Source organism: Crocodylus siamensis, chromosome 1 (assembly GCF_052110815.1).
Source record: "Crocodylus siamensis isolate JL-2025a chromosome 1, ASM5211081v1, whole genome shotgun sequence".
In the NCBI taxonomy this organism is placed as follows: Eukaryota; Metazoa; Chordata; order Crocodylia; family Crocodylidae; genus Crocodylus; species Crocodylus siamensis.
In genome coordinates, this window is record NC_143395.1 from 376,696,359 (window position 1) to 376,713,944 (window position 17,586).

Consider the following 17,586-nt stretch of genomic DNA (forward strand, 5'->3'; position numbering starts at 1 on the left):
AGGCTTTCCCCTGAAATCCCCTGAAGCCCAAATTAGAGGTCCCTACCTATTACACAGTAAAAGCACTGTTATCCAGCATCTCCTGGGAATGGGGGATGCTGGTTAATCAAATATGCCAGTTAATCAAATGTATACCATCTGGTGCACTCCTTGGCATCAGTGTGCCAGGGGACAGGGAGGGGGGCCCCACGCAGGCTACTTTGCCCCGGGCTGAAGAAGTGACAAAGAAAAACTCGGCTCATGGCAGTGAAACAGCAAGCCCTCTGGAAGTGGTACTTCCAGTTTTGCTTTTGCCATATCCCTACAATGTCAGTCAGTAGAGTTTTCCAGCTACTGAAGTACCAGTTAACACAGCTTTTGCTATACATCTGAAAAAAAACCCTAAAGAACCCTTCTGTTTCTGAGATCTAGAAACTGGGATTTTTCTGACATTGTTCTCTTTCCTTCCCCTCTAGTCTTATAGATTCCCAAATCCTCACAAAAGGCATTGCGAGTCAGGTGTAAGGGATGTCAAAAGAGAATTTCCTTTCCTTCTGTTTACGTACCTTGGATGTTAATGTCCCCATCTGCTCATAAAGCCTTTTACTCATATACTTCCTTCTCAGTTCCCTAGGCAAGTAATTTACCTTCTCTGTTCTATCTGCATTATGGAGATAATACAGACTTCACCATCTCAGACAGGTATTCATACTTCATAGGTTTCTGTTTATGTAAAAAAAGTCACAAGTCTTGACCAAACATGTTATATATTGATAAGAGACCTGTCTCCTATCACTCCGTTCTCCCGTCTCCATTTATCTTTATCCATGTTTAAAACCCATACATGGAGATGGAACAATGTTTCAGTTAGCATATTTAGACTAAGAAGTAGATGCATGCCTGTTTCCTGTCTTTTTTCCAATTCTCTTTTCTTTACAACTAAAATATGCAGACAGCCATTGCTTAAATGAAAAAGTACCTTATGTTCTTTAGGTGTGATGAAGTAGAAAGCCAATGCTGATGCATTGAGAAAGTTATATGCTGTACTTTTTCATACAAGGTGTGGCATGGTACCTATGATACTCACTTTAAAAATAAGCAAAATATGAATTTAGAATTAATACCTCATGGCTTTATTAAATATAGATTTTTTAAGAGTCTGCTCTTTAAAATACGGTCAGTTTACAAGTACTTTAATTGTATTTCTGAATAAAAATATACTACAGGGACTTTGAAAGCCTGGGAACATACACCATAACTATTAAAACAAATTAAAATAAAAAAAAAAATCCCAAAAGCATGCTATTTCAAAGTTGCTGTGACTTGTTAACCAGTCTCTTCCCAGTACCTTAGATTATAAGCTCTTAAGGGCATGGCTTATTTTACATCTGCAACATATTACTGGATATTTGATAAATACTAGTAAATGCAGCTGCTTTCCCAAAAGCTGCTTTTTGTATCAGATTCACATATTCTAACTGAAAACATGCGGTATTTGATTGAACCAACTCTTAGGAACTGCAGTACTATTTCAAGACATAGTATTGCCATAACCTCCTTACAGTATCCATGCAATATTTTTCAATCTTTTGCATGGTGATCTTGTACAGACCCACAAATCCTAGATTACAAAATGCAAAACAATTAAAATCATTATTTATAGTGACTATTTCTGAGTAGTCAGGGAAATGCAAAAAATGCATTCAATGACCTTTATTGTGTTCTCTGCAAGTGTCTGTCTGTTTGCATGCAGCATAATAAAAATACGTCAAAACAAGAGTAATCCAAGACAGCACTTGGGACTGTGTACATTCACCGCTATTTAAGTTATAAAAAATCATAAAATGAATTCTGAGGTTATTATATGAGGAGTTGTGAAAAATCTGAGAAAAGAAAAAAAATCCTCAGTCTTTAAGCATACACAAAGAACAATCTACTGCAGGTACCAAAGAATATGTACTATTTATAATTTTAAAAAACCCTGAAATGTATATTTGGAAACAGGTCTGCATAATTGTAGTGAAGCACTGATATACGGTGCAATGTACAATTTTGTTTCTATAATATACATCATACAAGAAGAGAAATTATGCTTTGCTATAGACACTAATTTGGCTACTCAAAAGTTTGTTAATGGCACTTGGTGAACTAACTGTGTGGAAGTTAGGCTTTATAGACAACAGAATTTGAAAAATCTGAAATAGAATTCTTTCTACTCTTTTCACTGTTATATTACCTATAATTGGCAATAGTCACATCAACAATTTTCCACTGGTAATATTAAACATGGAAGCTCTCTGCTTGATAAAGGTCCAGGTAACAGTGTATTGTATAATCCCGCTAACACAAGAACATAAAACCACCTGCCCATTTTGTACCAGAAGTTCCCAATGTTTTTGGACTCCTTGCATCCTTTGTTTGACTCAAGGTACCTCTCTGTACTTTTGTGAACTAAGCAGCATCCTATTTCAAAAACAAATTTATCTACTACAATGCCCTCCCTCATAGAGGGCTTGAGTAGTAGGGGGCACAGAAACAGCCAGACAGGGACTAGCTTGAACTTACCTCCTCACACCTCAGGACACCTTTCAAAAGATTGTGTGGCACCAAGGTTAAGAATCATTAGTCTGTGCTGTAGCACCCATCTTTGCTAGGTTCAAGTGAGCTGAACATTAACTAAGGTGTAAAGTCTGCATCACATAGGAAAGCTCTTTATCCATTTGCCAGCCAATAAGACTAAAGTACCAAACTGTCCAGTGTAAGGAAAAGAGAGTCAAGAGAACTGTGTTCTTATTCTTCCCTGTACAAATCGACTCTTGCAATCCTATTGGTTATTTTAATCTCTCTGGTCCTCAAAACTGTGAAAACAGGATAGTGAGAGTGCTACTAAGAGCTCATTAATTCTAATCATGTCTTTGTTGACAAACTGCATTGCCTTACACAAGAATCTACCTCAGATGTCAAAATGAGTGAAAAATCTCTAGGAATCAGGGCAACAAAGATCAGATTGTCAAAAGCCATCTTCAAGCATTCTTATATTTGCATCCACCTGGGTAAACATATTTAAATAATACATAGAGGCTCTTTCCAGCACACAACCTGTGTGCGTGCAAATTATATAGGTGTTAATGTTACTGAAAATGCTAAGTACATATCTTAAGATGGGAATGAATTTACAGAATCAGAATCGTATAATTTACAATGTGTATTCATGGAGACCCAAGTCTATGAAAGACCTAAGTTCTAAATATTGATAGCAATAATTCCTCCTTTCTGAAGTACTCTAAACTCCTTACACGAAAGATACTAAGCTAATATTAAATATCTAAAAGATTACTGTAATTAAGTCACAAATAGGCCAATTAGTATATAGGAGAACTTCTTTTTTTCTTTTTCTTTTTAAAGAACAGTGCCTATTCTATTTTGTAAATAAAAGAATTAAAACTGTTTTTGCTCTCACAGATTAGAATACAAAAAGCAAAGCTCAAAACAGGACTTAAAGGCAGCTCAATATTTTGCTAGAAAATGGAAACTACTGACTATAATTAAGGTACAGAGATATCCACCGTTGTGGAAGAGATGTACTCACCTACAACCTTGGAGGAGGTAGGTCCATGTATTTCCTTATTAGTAAGTGGCATTAAGAACAGCCCTTAATATTCATATTATTAGATGGGGGGAACCAGAAACAAGGAAGTAGTGTGAAAAAACCATGCTTATAGAGTCAAAGCCAATTCTTCTTTAAACTTAGAATAAGGGTTACAGTCACTTTTTGCATTTTACATATAAAAAGATGACGATAAAGTTTCCTGTTGCACTGCAGGAAGAAAAACATAATGCATCTTAGTCTGATATGCTGCAGGGTACAGCAACATACTTACTGTAATCTCATTAAGAATTTCATACTGGAACCTGTTACACTGAGTTCAATTTGATTTTTTTAATGTAATACAGTACATTTTTATAAACTTAACATCATCATTGCAGAAGAGCATGCTAACTGAAAGTTAGCACTTTATCTTTTTATACATAATTATTTTACTCTACTGTAGCTATGTGCAGACCTCAAATGTTAGTACATAAAATTCATTTTCCTTACATAAGGAGATGAGGATGAACCTAGAAGAGTTTGGAATATCAGAATGAAATATCTGCTGTGCCTGTTTTCCCAAGAAATAATGAATTACACATTATAGCTCAAGAAATTAACATTTAAATTGCAAAACTATAGTTTCAATTTGCATTAAACATTTTATGATCAGTTGATGTTCATTAATATTAAATGAGACTTAACCTAACCATGTTTATGCACATAAAACCAATAGTCTGCAGCAGTTTCAACATCAATTTTTCATATTTTGTATAAAATGGACTAAGATATCTATCTTCAATAAATGTTTTCAGTGCAATTCTGTCAATGAAGAAAATATAAAGCTAACTTTCAATCTTTATTTTATAGGATAAAAAACTTGCACTTGCACTGCTGAAGTGTAAGTAAGCCATATAGGTTAGTTGTGCTAGTAAAAGTCACTTCAACCAACTGTAACTGTCCTTTTAGGCAGCATTTCCCCCATAACCATGGGTATGAATGTAGAACAGCTGAATACTGGGGAAAGATTTTGAGCAAAGGAAGAATAATATAGGTTTTTAAAAATAAAGTTTTCCATCAATAAGTAGGAATATTTCAAAATAAAAAAGTCTAAAGAAAAAAGTAAAATTCCTTATGATAAATATAGTTTGGAAACTGGTATGTTCATGTTCCTACACCACTTTCCTTTTCCTATCCTTTATATTCTATCTTTGCAAATATAACTTAAGAACATATTATTTGATGGATTATATGAAAATGCTCCATTATTCAATGAGATAAAAATTTAATAAGTTAGAAATTGATCTTTTCACATGTTGTCAACTGCAAGGAACCAGAAGGAGAACAGCACCTGAAATTATAAAATGTGCTTGGCTAAGCATAAAGTAGAAACCTATACATTTTGGTTCAAAGATACAGTTCGTAAAACTGCATATAGGATACTGCCTTAAGAATTCTGTTTCTACTTTTGCAGATTATACCAGAACAAAAATCCAACCTCTCTAAGGTAGAACAAAATAAAAGTGGAGCTTCATTCAAATCTACAAAACCTTGACTGCAATGGTCTACAGCTGGCCATTCAATTAAAACTTAGCTCTTCATACCAAATAAAATTTGGCTCACAAAAAAAAAATAAGTACAATAAACTCTCAGTAGAAGATTCTCTTGTGAGACAACCTACCATATACTACTGCTAGATACGAGTTTCCAAAAAAAACATTACATCCCATTTTCAGCACATTTTTCATAAACATGCAACTTCACTATAAAATACAAAACACTTGGCTCTCAAGAACAGCTTTATAAAGACACACTGCATCAATAAAATTATTTCTTTGTGATTAACTTTACATTGTAATAAGAACTGTATTTTCACTAATGTTTATATATCAGATTTCATATTATAATGTAGTAATAATTTGCTCTGTGAACATAATGTTCAGGAGGAAATATCTATACACGTTAACATACTAGACTATTAAAAACTTATTCAGTTACAGAATTTTATTGATACAGTAGATTAATAAAAACTGATGGGTGAAGATAAAATGGGTAGGGCATTCAGTACATTATTTAATAACACACTTTTCAAATTAAAATATTTTAAACCCTTTTTGAAATTTTCAATGCCACTAGAAGTCCAGAAAGTCTGGCATCAATACTGAGGTGTAAAATGAGTCAAACAACTTATTTCACAAACTGCATCTTCTGTATTATTCTATGCAACATTGTTCAACTGTAAAAGAAAGCAAGTTAGCACCTCTGACGACAGGTGGGTGCCTAGAAGTAAATGCTAGATTAGATACATAAGGAAACAAGGACAATCTGTTTTCTTTTTCTTTCCAACAAATAGTGGCAAAATAAAATGGTGCTATTTGTTCAGCTGATTTTGTTTTTCACAGTTAAATGCCAAGGAGAGTACAAATACGAACACTGACAGATATTGCTTGAGATCCATTTTAACAAACCTTTTCTTTTTTTAAATCAACAGATCCAACAAAGAGTTGGGCACTGTCAGTTTAAAGCCGCAGATAAAACCTATACAAGCACTTTAGAAGTCAGAAACATTAAAAAAGGGCTATTTACAGGTTTCTTCTTTAGTTCATATGTCTACAAAGCCAGCGCACATTACACGTCACAAAAATCCACAGTTAATGGTATCAACATGTGTGTGGCTAAAGCTTGTGACCTAGGGACTGCAAATGCAGGGGGTAATAAATGTAAAGAAAGTTTTGTTTTTCTTCAGCAGCCCCATTCTGTGCACTAACAGCTTCATTCAGCCTCAAGCTTTATATTAAGAGCATTCTTCGAAACTTTCACCTGGAAGGCTGTATGCTTCCTCATCGCCTTTCCCTTTTGGAAGTTCTACGACGCACCTGTATGGAAACAAGTTGAAAGATGGCTTTGGAATTTAAAAAACCTCAAAACACCTGCACATTAATTTTGAGAAAACAGTAAACAGTAGTTATTATTTGCATTTTCATAATAGAGCACTATTATGCAACCAGACCTAATTTTGTTTAAACTAAGTTATCTGAGGGAGTTTAGATGTTTCTAAAGGAAGCTACAGGAAGTCTCTGTTCAACTTAATGGGCTCCTTAAAAAGTGTTTACAATTGTAAAATAACTTGCTTTCTGTTCGACTAGTTTAAAACGTCAGGAACTTCATAACTTAGAACACGTCCAGTCATCCAGAACCTCATCCAAACGTCATGAGTTTTCAAAGAAAGTCAGCAATTACAGGTCCCTGCTGACTTGAAAGCATCTAGGTTTTTAAACAATTCCTAACCTGTTTCATCATTATGCTAAGCTGTCTCATTCTCTGTCTTTTTTGCCAAACTGTACTTGTAATTTGGTAGCTGCTCCTATTTGTGAAAACTAGGGATGCACCAACAAAGATTTTCTTGGTCCATACCAATGGCCAATTATTCACCAGGCATAGTGGCAGATACCAATCTGATAACTGATTTACACGAATGCAGCTGGGCAGTGTGGACAGCAGCTCCCTGCAGGTACGTTTGTGGAAGAAAAAGGACGCGGGCGAGGGAAGGGGCATGGGGGGGGAAGATTGAGGGCCCCCACAGTGAGGGAGGGACTGGGGCATGGGGCACTGCCCAGCCACGGCGATGAATGGGACCCTGGAGCCAGGGCACAGAGCAGGACGGGGCTGCGGGTGGCTTGTCCAAGGGCAGCAGGGGCATTTGAACTAAAGCTCATCAAATGAGCTTTAGTCCAAGTGCTGCTGCCACCATTTTTAAGCGCGGGGACACTTTTAGGAATGAAGTTTAGCGGGGCAAGGGAAGATGCGGGCTGCCTGCTTTGGGCTTAGGGCTCTCCGCTCTGCTGCCTTTGCCATGGGAACTGCACACTGGCCATAAGCACCCTGTCCATCTGGCAGCAGGAGGCACAACTTGCTGCTGCCACAGGAACTGGACGGGCAGGGGACATGTGGGCAGTGCACAGCTCCCAGGGCAAAGGCAGCAGGGCAGAGAGCCCCAAGCCCACAGCCCACCTCTGCCCTGTGCACAAATCTGGGAGTGCACATTCTCCCCCATGCCATGCCTCCCCCAGGCACACATGCAAGGGCAAGGAGCCACCCCCACCCCCTCCCCTTGCCACTGGATGAGCTGCCTGCAGCTCTGTCCCACTCTGCACCCCAGCCCTAGGATCCCATTCACTGCCATGGCTGGGCAGCACTCCCAGCCCCACTTCCTCCCTCACTGTGAGGGCCTCCATCAGCAGCTGCACGAATGCACATGGCATTTGAGGGCCCTGGCAACAAGGCATATTGTATTTATCAGTGACATTATTGACCAAATACCAGCCAAAAAAAAGCAGATGGCCAATAATATTAATTTTCCTTTTATCGGTGTTGATCTGATATGGCAACGATATATCACTCCACCTCTAGTGAAAACCGAAGCAGAAGAGGCATTAAATACTTCAGCCTCCTCTGAACCATCTGGAACTAGATTGCCTTGAACATTCAGTAAGGGACCTATGGTTTCTCTGGTTTTCTTTTTACTTTTGACATAATTATATAATCCCTTTTTATCAGCTTTTCTGTTCACTGCCTGCTGTATCTCAAAGTGTACCTTGGCCTTCGGAATGTTCTCCCTACATGCCCATGCATTATAATATATCATGTAATATACAATTCCATCCCAAAAGAAATTCTGACACCGACATCTGTTTTTTTTTTTTGTTTTTTTTATCTCAAACAACTAATAGTTTGCTTTTATCTGCATGTGCCTAAGCCAACACAGTACCTCACAGAAGCTGTCCTTCAAGTCAAGCCTTCATTTCTTTCTTTAAACTGAGCTCCCTAGTCAAATTACATCTGCTATGATGCACCAGTCAAGGCCACATAGTGATATATAAAAGTTCTCTCTCCTAACTGGATTCTCATGACCATAATGCACCATGGGAAATGTAATCTGGCTGAGAAGCCTTGCCTAGAACAAAGAACAGAGGTGTTTGGCATCCAAACTACAACTCCATAAGACACCTTTGGAGCTTAGATACACAAGTTAATAGCCGGCCCAGGCCAAAACATTTTGCTTTCATATCTGCCACAGAAAATTTTTAAAAAAGGTTATTTTTGCCAAAAAAAAGTTTCAAATTTTGCACAGATAGTCTCTCTCAACCCACCCTCCCCACACAAAAACATACTGACAGAAAAAAAATCCGAACCAGCTCTATTCATAGGAACTTACTGCAAACTAAAGCTTAGGTTATTATAGCATGAAAAGTAAACTTCTTTATTTCAATACAGGCATGTGGAGTACATTTCAAAACATTTATCTTACGCTGATAGTGGAAGTTTCCTCTTCCTCCATTACTTCTTCCTGGGGAATGTCATCACTGACAGGAGAACTACTCTGAAATACATCCATCTCTTCACTAGACTCATTTTCTTTACTTGCTGCTTGTTTGGAGCGTCCAGCACGGCTATAATTGAAAAAAGCCACAGGAAATCAATTTCACAGTCCATAGATCTTTAAGCATACAAATAAACTTTTCACAGAAAAAAAATCCAGCCTGTTTTAAAGAAATGTTGTTCTTTATTTGCTTCCTGTGTCACATCTATCATTGGTGTCCTTCTCACTTGTGTGCAAAGAATTATAAAACTTTGATTAGCTAGGTTATTGCCTTTCAAAGCAAAATTATTCCAGAGTAATAATGTCAGCAGTAAAAAAAAAAAATGCACGACAGCAGAAGTATAACACATAAATGGTACTACACTGAATTTCTTGACATTCATAGTTCTCTTTCCAAAACCCTAACAAGGTTGTATGCCCAAGGATATTTGTTACAGCAGTAATTCTGGTGGAAAAAGTGGCATTAACAAATATCAAGAGATTTAAAAACATCAGTTTTGCCTCTCTACTAATAGGGCTGCTTCCATAAATAAACACACTGATTTTAATCAATTTTTCACCAACTGTAATGACCAGTTTAGAAAATTTTCTGTATCTACATTACATTAAGAGAAATTAATGATATGACAATAATGTAATGTAAAGGCAATTTGCTCTAACTCCCCATATCTTCTTGCATACAATATGCACCTATTCCCCAAAAATCAGACCCCCCAAACTGAGGGATGTATTGTATGGGGAGAACATGATTTACTTTTGAGTCCTGCACCACAGTGCAGCAGCTGTGGCATTACATTCAGAAAACTGAGGGTGTAAACTGACTTAATGGCTCACTTTTTCATTCTACACGTTAATCATTTTGGAGTTCAATTAATCAAGCTAAACTTTCTTAGGGCAATGATCTCTGTTTCACCATCTCTTTACCTCAGACTCATTAGCACAGAACCTTCAGCTCTTTTTGAAATCATATAGCCACTCATGGACACCAAATATTCAGTGGCAGTTAGGGATTCAGCTTAATTATGCACAAAAGGATGAGAGAGTTAGCTGATGATTAAGCTCTGTCCGTTCTTTTTGCACTCATAACCCTGGAAAAAATCTCTCTCTTTATTCTGCCTTTCAAAAACAAGGTATGTATATTGGAGAGAAGATACAGTAGTTCATTCTCAGGCACAACAAAGAAATCACCAATATCATAAGTTGCATGTGTAAATTATCAAATAACTGAATTGAGCTGAGAAGACATTAATTCATTCAAGATTTAAGACAAGACAATAGATGCAATTACATATTATTCATACTGGATATGCATGCAGTCACTTGATCTGGTTACCCATGTTACATTTTAAATCCAATAAAAAAAGAAGTAAAGTGTCTTTTTTCCAGAAAAAAGTCTGGTACACTAATTAGCTCAGTCAGGATACTCAAACTGGAAGACTAGAAACCCATATTCTTGGGACCATGTTGCACATTACACTTCACATGAGTTAAATGCATTAAAAGATGAGCAGCCACACATTTGAGCAGTAAAACATATGCTAAGTGCAGTCGTATTGTACCATATTTACAACTTGCTACATGAGGAATATTGCCAGAGCTATTAAGTAACACTTGTTCATCTATTGTCAGTCTGCTCCACAAAGATAATACAAGCAATCTGTGGTGCTCACTCAGCTGTGACATCAGCCATGTAGGCTGATACCAAGCTATACCAAGCCTCCAGGTAGGACAAGGAAAGGAAGAAGGATCCTGGATCTTTCACTTGTCAAGTTTCTCCAGTATCAAATTGAAACCCAGATGCTCACAACCCCAAAGGGTCCTGGGCCTGGGACTTACCACTGGTGAGCTATGCATGTTAGAGGTCATGGTAACCCTGTGACTGCTCAGAGCATGTTCTAAACTTTAATACTTCACAAATTTAACATGTACTAAGTGCCTCACATGGCAAGGCCCTTGGATGCACAGTCCAGGTCTTTACCAAACCAGCTGAGAAAGTTTCCCCCTTTCTGGATCATAGATATTCTCCTTTGTGGTACTGACAGTTTACACTGTAATGTAGAGCCTTGTTCAACTAATCAGCTCCTCACTTCAAATTACAGCAAGTAATTGAGAAAAATGGGATGATAAAATTGGTTCTATAGATATTCATAGTCAATAACCTTGAAGATAACCAGTTACTGATAACTAATCTTTCTCTTCAGGAGTTTGAGAAGGGTCCCTCAAAAAGATGGTGGATTCTGACAAAGATCTAACTAAAGAAAAGCAGTACTAACCTGAGAATTTTGAGGCTAAATCTAGATGATAACATTATGTTTAGACAGCGCTCCAGATACCTCCAGTTCTATGGCAGCTATGGGTAAATGAGGCAAACTATGGTGTTTACATTGGTTTTAGAGATATGAGCTCTAAGGTTTTCAGACATGGTGATTCACAGAAAATTGTGTAATATGTTTTTATACATAAAAATGTAGATAAGTCTCCAGGCAGATATAACCTGCCCTTGCAATAAGGAAGGTCAAAAACTAAAATGCCAGATTAGAAAGTCCCCTACACTACACTGTTTTACTAAACCACAGGTGCTTAACCAGGCCCACACTGTTCAGCTGACCCACAGTGCCAAAACCTTAAGCACCACTGTATTAAAATTATTTCATTCCTCCTCCATATTGAAAAAAGAGTGATACTGTCCCACTTCTCAAAAGCCCAAGGGGCCTCTCCATCCCTCAGATGGGTCAGGAGTTGCTAAAGAAAGTGAGTTTTCTTGTAAAGTGCAGAACTGGATTTGACCTCCTTAGTGTATTAATATCATTTCTTAAAAAGTCAAGTGCTTGATATGCTCCTTTTCAAGAGAGCTGGAAAACGGACAATTTTCAGTCTCCAAGGTCAATTGCCAAAACACTGCTACAACAGTAGCAGGAAGCTGAAATATACTGAACTACTCTCTCTAAATTTCTTTGGGGACACAAACAGAAATAAAAATGGTACTACACCAAAAATCTGGAAAGTAGCATTCGCAACTTACGCTTTTTTTTGCTGCGATGGTGGTGTTTTTGGTGGCCTCCCTCGTCTTTTCTGTGGTGTAGACTGGGCAGATTCAACTGTACTAGTTTCAGATGTTTCTGCTCTGTTTTGAGGAACACCCAAATTGCAAGGTATCAAATTATAATTAATGCTAAAGGTTAAAACAAAAGAAGAGAGCTTACAAAAAAAAAGAACTCACCTCTGTTGTGTTCTTTTTGGTGCCCTGTTTTGTCTGCCTTTTGGCTTCTGTTCCATGTTTTCACTTTGTCTTTCTTCCTCTTCCTCTTCCTCCTCTTCCGCTGTTGGTGCTGCTTTTTTTCTTCCCCTTTTAGATGACTTTGCTACTGGTTCTTCCTTTGGCGTACTTCCACCTGTTGTTTTAGGAGGTCGCCCTCTTCTTCCTTTCTTTGGTGGACTGTTTTGTTCATCTTCACTTTCTAAAGCATCTTCCTTTAGCCTCTTTTCCTCTTGCCACTGTGGTTCATCAGACTCAGAAACTGCAGTTCTCTTCCTCCCCCGCTGACTACCTCTGAGCTTCTGTTCTTGACCCAATTTACTCAGGTCATCTAAACCCAACTTTTCTTCTGAGTCAGTGATGGCTGCTTTCTTTCTACCTCTGGGCTTCTCCATCTCTGACTGGAAAAAAGAAGGAGTTCTCTCTTTAGTTCTCTCTTTTACTGATTATATTTGAATAAATGCATTTAAAAGATGCACTGAAAAATAAGTTATAGCAATTCTCTCCTAGCAATAAAATTGTGCAGATATGTACAGTTAATAAAACATTACAAAAATACTTGTTATCCCAATGTTTAGTGATAGTGAATCACTAAGATAAAGCATCTCACCTAGACTTGTAAAGAAACAACTTACAGAAAGCTAAAATTTATGTTAGATTACATTTTCTAAATAAATTTCCCAATCGTTTACACTTTAGGAGTCATGTTTAGTACAGCTGAAGACATACTGCTTATCCTCCCCACATGTACACAAACAAACCATATTTTGACCAACCACTAAAATACAAGGTGGATTCATGCCAAGAATAATAATATTACATCAGTAACATATATTAATTCTTATTTTTTCCAATGGTGTGGTACATTCATTTATTTTACCAGTGGTTCCTAAGATATTGCACCACTTTAATAAAATGGTTGCTAGCATCTCAATCCAGGAAAAAAAACAGGTAATTTACTGGACAAAAAATCTTTTAGCACATCACACAACCTGGGACAACGCACTCCAGAAGAATGACAGAAGACTAGTAGAGACAGATGCAAAACAAGAAAGGTAATGACATCAGAGACTGCATCTCTGAAAACAATTTCTAAAAAAATCCAGTTACAATAAATGGGATACTGTTTAGATTGTAAGCATTCTGTGAACAACCAAATTTCATTTTTATACTGTATTACAATTTTGGCAAACTATCACGTATCCTTAGAAGTAAGCTCATGAATTAGAATCATTTCTGATGGAAAAAGGGATAGAACTAAGTTTTTACTGGCAAGATGTGAAAAGATTGAGTTACTTGAGCTATTTTAGAAACAGAAATTGTATAATTACAGATAATCACATGATGATAATTTCTCTTAAGCTAATTTTCTGTGCCTGTGAAAGTATACCAGATTTTAAATGTGTTTAGAAATTTTTTTTTAAAAAGTGAGTCTAAATATATGTTCTGCTCAATTCAAAATTGGAAACAAGATTTTTACATCCCTTTTCTCAGCTTTACCACAAGTTTGGGATTCAATGACCATGAGAACACCTGCTGGGGACCCTAAGAAAATTTGCTATTCACTCACCTGTACTCTCTCTTTACCACAAGAGGCAAAATGAAACACAAACCAACGGTGACCAACCTCTGACCTTGTGCACTGGATTCAACTCCATGCACTGATCTGATTTAGCACTCAGGGCCATACTATCTGGCCTGGCTCCCCACAGATTTGGAAATTTGGCAGCAAGGGACCACCAATTAATGCTGCCACCACTCCCACACCACCAAATTTCCAGATGTGGGGAGCCCTGGAGGCCAGACAACATGTTTCCACAGGCTGGATTTGACTTGTGGGATGGAGATTGAGCACCACTGTCTTAAACGGTTGCTCATTAACCTAGCTCCTCCAGAATCCTGGTCCCTCCTCTTGACAATACCCTGCAAATCTTGGAGAGTCTTATAGCAGAAAAAATTTATTCAGTTAGTAACACAAAGCAAAGAAAAATCATGCAAATTGTGTGACATCTCTTCTAGATGGTTCCATTTAACATCATAATCCCTCTTTGGCATCACTGAAATCAACTTAGTTCCATGTAACAGTTAAAATTTACAAAAAAAACTCTTTTACTTAATAGATGTTTGCTAAAGGTGCCATGCTAAAATACTCGTTTAACATTCAGTTAGTTAAGTGAAAAGGCAGCAATACAAAGAAGCTGCTCACCCTTACAAGATCAGAGTCGTCCCTCTTGTCATTTTTCTTCCCTGGTAAGGGTGATGCCATTGTGAAATCTTCATTTTCGCTGTGGTCCATTTCAGTACTGTCAAGCCTATCAACCAAAAACATTTATTATTTGGGAATGTTATACATTATTCTATGTTTATATTTAAATTGTTAAATTGACAGCACCCCGTGTTGTTTGCAGATATACTGTACAAAGGAGAATTTAACCACAATTTTACTTCCAGCCAAAGTAATAAAGGAGGTAATTCCATGATGAATAAACTTTTAATATTATTTAAGTGCTTCTGTTTATCTTATTTATTTTTATTTCCTTGGTATTTTCTCCCAGCTACTGAAAGAAAGCTACTAAATGATGTGACTGCCTGCAATAATAGGAAATTTTACTCTGATTTGGAAGGGGTTTGTTTTTTTTGTTTTGTTTTGTTTTGTTTTATAAGCATGTACTGCTGGAAGCAATTTGTGGGTTGCATAGTTAAAAACAAAAACAAAAACAAAAAAAACCAGACTGTCCTCCCTTCCTCTTCTTGATTCAGCCATAAAGGCATCATACACAGTTTTTTCCCCTACTACTAAGGATCCCATTCAGGTCAATATCAAACAAAGTAGTTAGTTCACTTCAGAATCAAGCAGAATTCAACTGCAAGTATAGTTGCTAAAAATATACATTTTCACACTGGGATACTTCAGAACTCATTTAGTCTTTAGTAGGTTATAGAACTATGAAACAGCTGCTGAGCAGACTGCAGCAGCTTTAATTTTAAAGGGTGCCACTTCTCCAATCAGCTGCAGTACAGCAGTTATCCTGCATAGCTGACTGGAGAAGCAGCACCCTTTAAAATAAAAGCTCCAGCAAGCAGCTGGAGCACCTCAGTAGTCCTGTGCAGCTGCTTACTGAAGCTTTATATACCCCCAGCTAGTTCGCAAACCTTCATATTGTATGGGAGTTAGAATTTTAACCTGATAGCGAATACAAGTTCTCATGTAACTTCTCAATCCATAAAAGAAGTACCTGAATACTTGCTGATAATAACATTTAAATTATTTTAGAGGAATATGGAAGTTATAGATAATTTTAAGACTGCTCGCTAATTAAGGGGGCATCTTTCTGTTACTTGCCCAAGAGATATTGGGGCAGGCTATTTAATTCAAGGGCAAAAATACCGTGCTACAAGTCACAGCCCATAACAGATACGGCATCTTACTAATGGAAAAATAAAATGTAACTTCTTTTGAATTGTATTTTTAGCAAATAGCATACCAAATAAAAATGCAAGACACCCCTATTCTATTCCTAAACTCTGCAACTGTGACTGAGGGCAAGCTGAATTACCTCTGTGCCTCAATTTCCCCATCTACACAGTGATACCTTCTTTGTTAACAAATATGCAAACATTACCAATGTGGGAGAAGTTACAGACATTATGAAGGGTGGAATGAGGATTCAGAATTACCTTGATAAACTTGAAAAATAATCCATACCCACTCCCCTCTCCTCCCTAAAATCTAAAACAATCAAATGAACTTCTTTACTGTCAGAGCCCCCAAGGCCTGGAACAGACTACTGCCAGAGATGGTGCAAGCACCTACTATGGACTCCTTTAACAGTCAATTGGACATTTATCTTGCTGGGATCCTGTGACCCCACCTGATTTCCTGCCCCCAGGGCAGTGGGTTCGATTCAATCTTCCAAGGTTCCTTCCAGCCCTAATGTCTATGAAATCTATGAAATAAGGGCAGGTGCATGTATAAATACAAATGGGGGGAAGGCCACCTAGACTGCAATACTGTATAGAAGGACCTGTGAGTTGCAGTGAACCATAAGCTTATTATAAGCCAACAGTGTGTTTCTGTGCAAAAGAACAGCATACTGAGCTGCATTAATAGAAATACTGCTTCCACGTTAAGTGAAAAGATCTCTGTGCATTCTATTCAGCACAGGTGAGGCATCACCGGGAGTACTGTGTCCAGTTTTGGGCCCCACACTTCAAGAAAGTTGTGAACAGATTGGAAAGAGTCCAGCATAGAGCAAAGACAATGATTATAAGTCTGGGAAATGTGCCTTAGGAGTAAAAGCTAAATCAAATGGCCTTATTTAGTCTGGAGAACAGAAGACTTGAAATACCTGAAAGATGGTTATAAAGATGATGATGGAGAAGACAAGACAAAGCAATGATCGTAAAGTACAACAACGGACATTTAGGTTGGCTTTAGGAAGAACTCTCTCACTGTGAAGGTGGTTAAGCACAGACTACCCACAGAATAAACTGAGTAAGAGGGCAGTAAGGTGGCAAATGAAATTCAACATAAATACCTGCAAAGTAATGCACATGGGGAAAAATAACCTTAAGTATACATGCACAATGAAAGGTTCCCAGTTCAAAATTACCATTCAAGAGAAATCTTAGGGGCACTATTCAATAAAAACAACTCTTATAGTTTCATAGTTTCACAGTAGCTAGAGTCGGAAGGGACCTAGGTAGATCATCTAGTCCGACCCCCTGCCTTGGCAGGAAAGAGCACCGGGGTCAGATGACCCCGGCAAGGTGCTCATCTAACTTCCTTTTAAAAATCCCCAGGCTAGGAGCCTGCACCACTTCCCCTGGAAGCCGGTTCCAAGCCCTAGCCGCCCTGACTGTGAAGTAGCACCTCCTACTCTTACTATTATGGTGGTAGTCAAAGGGGTACAAAGAATGCTAGGAAACACTTGAGGGGAATGGAAAATAAAACATAAATAATGATTATCTCATTGTATAATTTCATGTGCCCACAACTGTGTCCAGGTTACCCCAACTCAAAAAGATAAACTAAAACTTGAAAAGATAAAGAGAAGAGCAACAGAAACGATTAGGACATGGAAGCACTTCTATGTAAGGAAATACTGAAGAGTCTAGAGTCAGCTTGTAAAAGGCAACTGAGAGGGAACATGATAGTTATGTAAAATAGTCTGGAAAAGTGCATAAAGTTCTGTTATTCATTTTATAATACAAGAACTAGGGACATCCAAAGGAAGCATAGGGCAAAACATTAAAAAAATTAAAAGGAAGTACTTCCCTTTTAAAACGCAAAACACAATTAACTTAAGCAATTTATTGCTACAGGTTATCCTGCAGACAAGCAACGTAACTGGATTCAAAAAGGCTTAGACAAATGTATGG

At 37.6% G+C, this 17,586-nt stretch overlaps 1 protein-coding gene across 5 annotated transcripts in view; it reads right to left on the bottom strand.

Annotated features, from left to right (window-relative positions):
* Positions 1–3,899: 3,899 nt before the first annotated feature.
* PDS5B (PDS5 cohesin associated factor B) overlaps positions 3,900–17,586 on the bottom strand; it is a 184,388-nt gene continuing 170,701 nt past the window's right edge. For 3 of the 5 annotated variants that reach the window (XM_090027770.1, XM_090027752.1, XM_090027761.1), the window contains exons 31-35: positions 14,411–14,516; positions 12,169–12,605; positions 11,971–12,072; positions 8,877–9,018; positions 3,900–6,444 (exon numbers count right to left, since the gene is read on the bottom strand). In XM_090027770.1, coding sequence (XP_089883896.1) covers positions 6,409–6,444; positions 8,877–9,018; positions 11,971–12,072; positions 12,169–12,605; positions 14,411–14,516 — 823 coding nt within the window. In that variant the 3' untranslated portion in view covers positions 3,900–6,408. The remainder of the gene's footprint in view (positions 6,445–8,876; positions 9,019–11,970; positions 12,073–12,168; positions 12,606–14,410; positions 14,517–17,586) is intronic. The other 2 variants (XM_090027779.1, XM_090027787.1) reach the window with 2 other exon arrangements.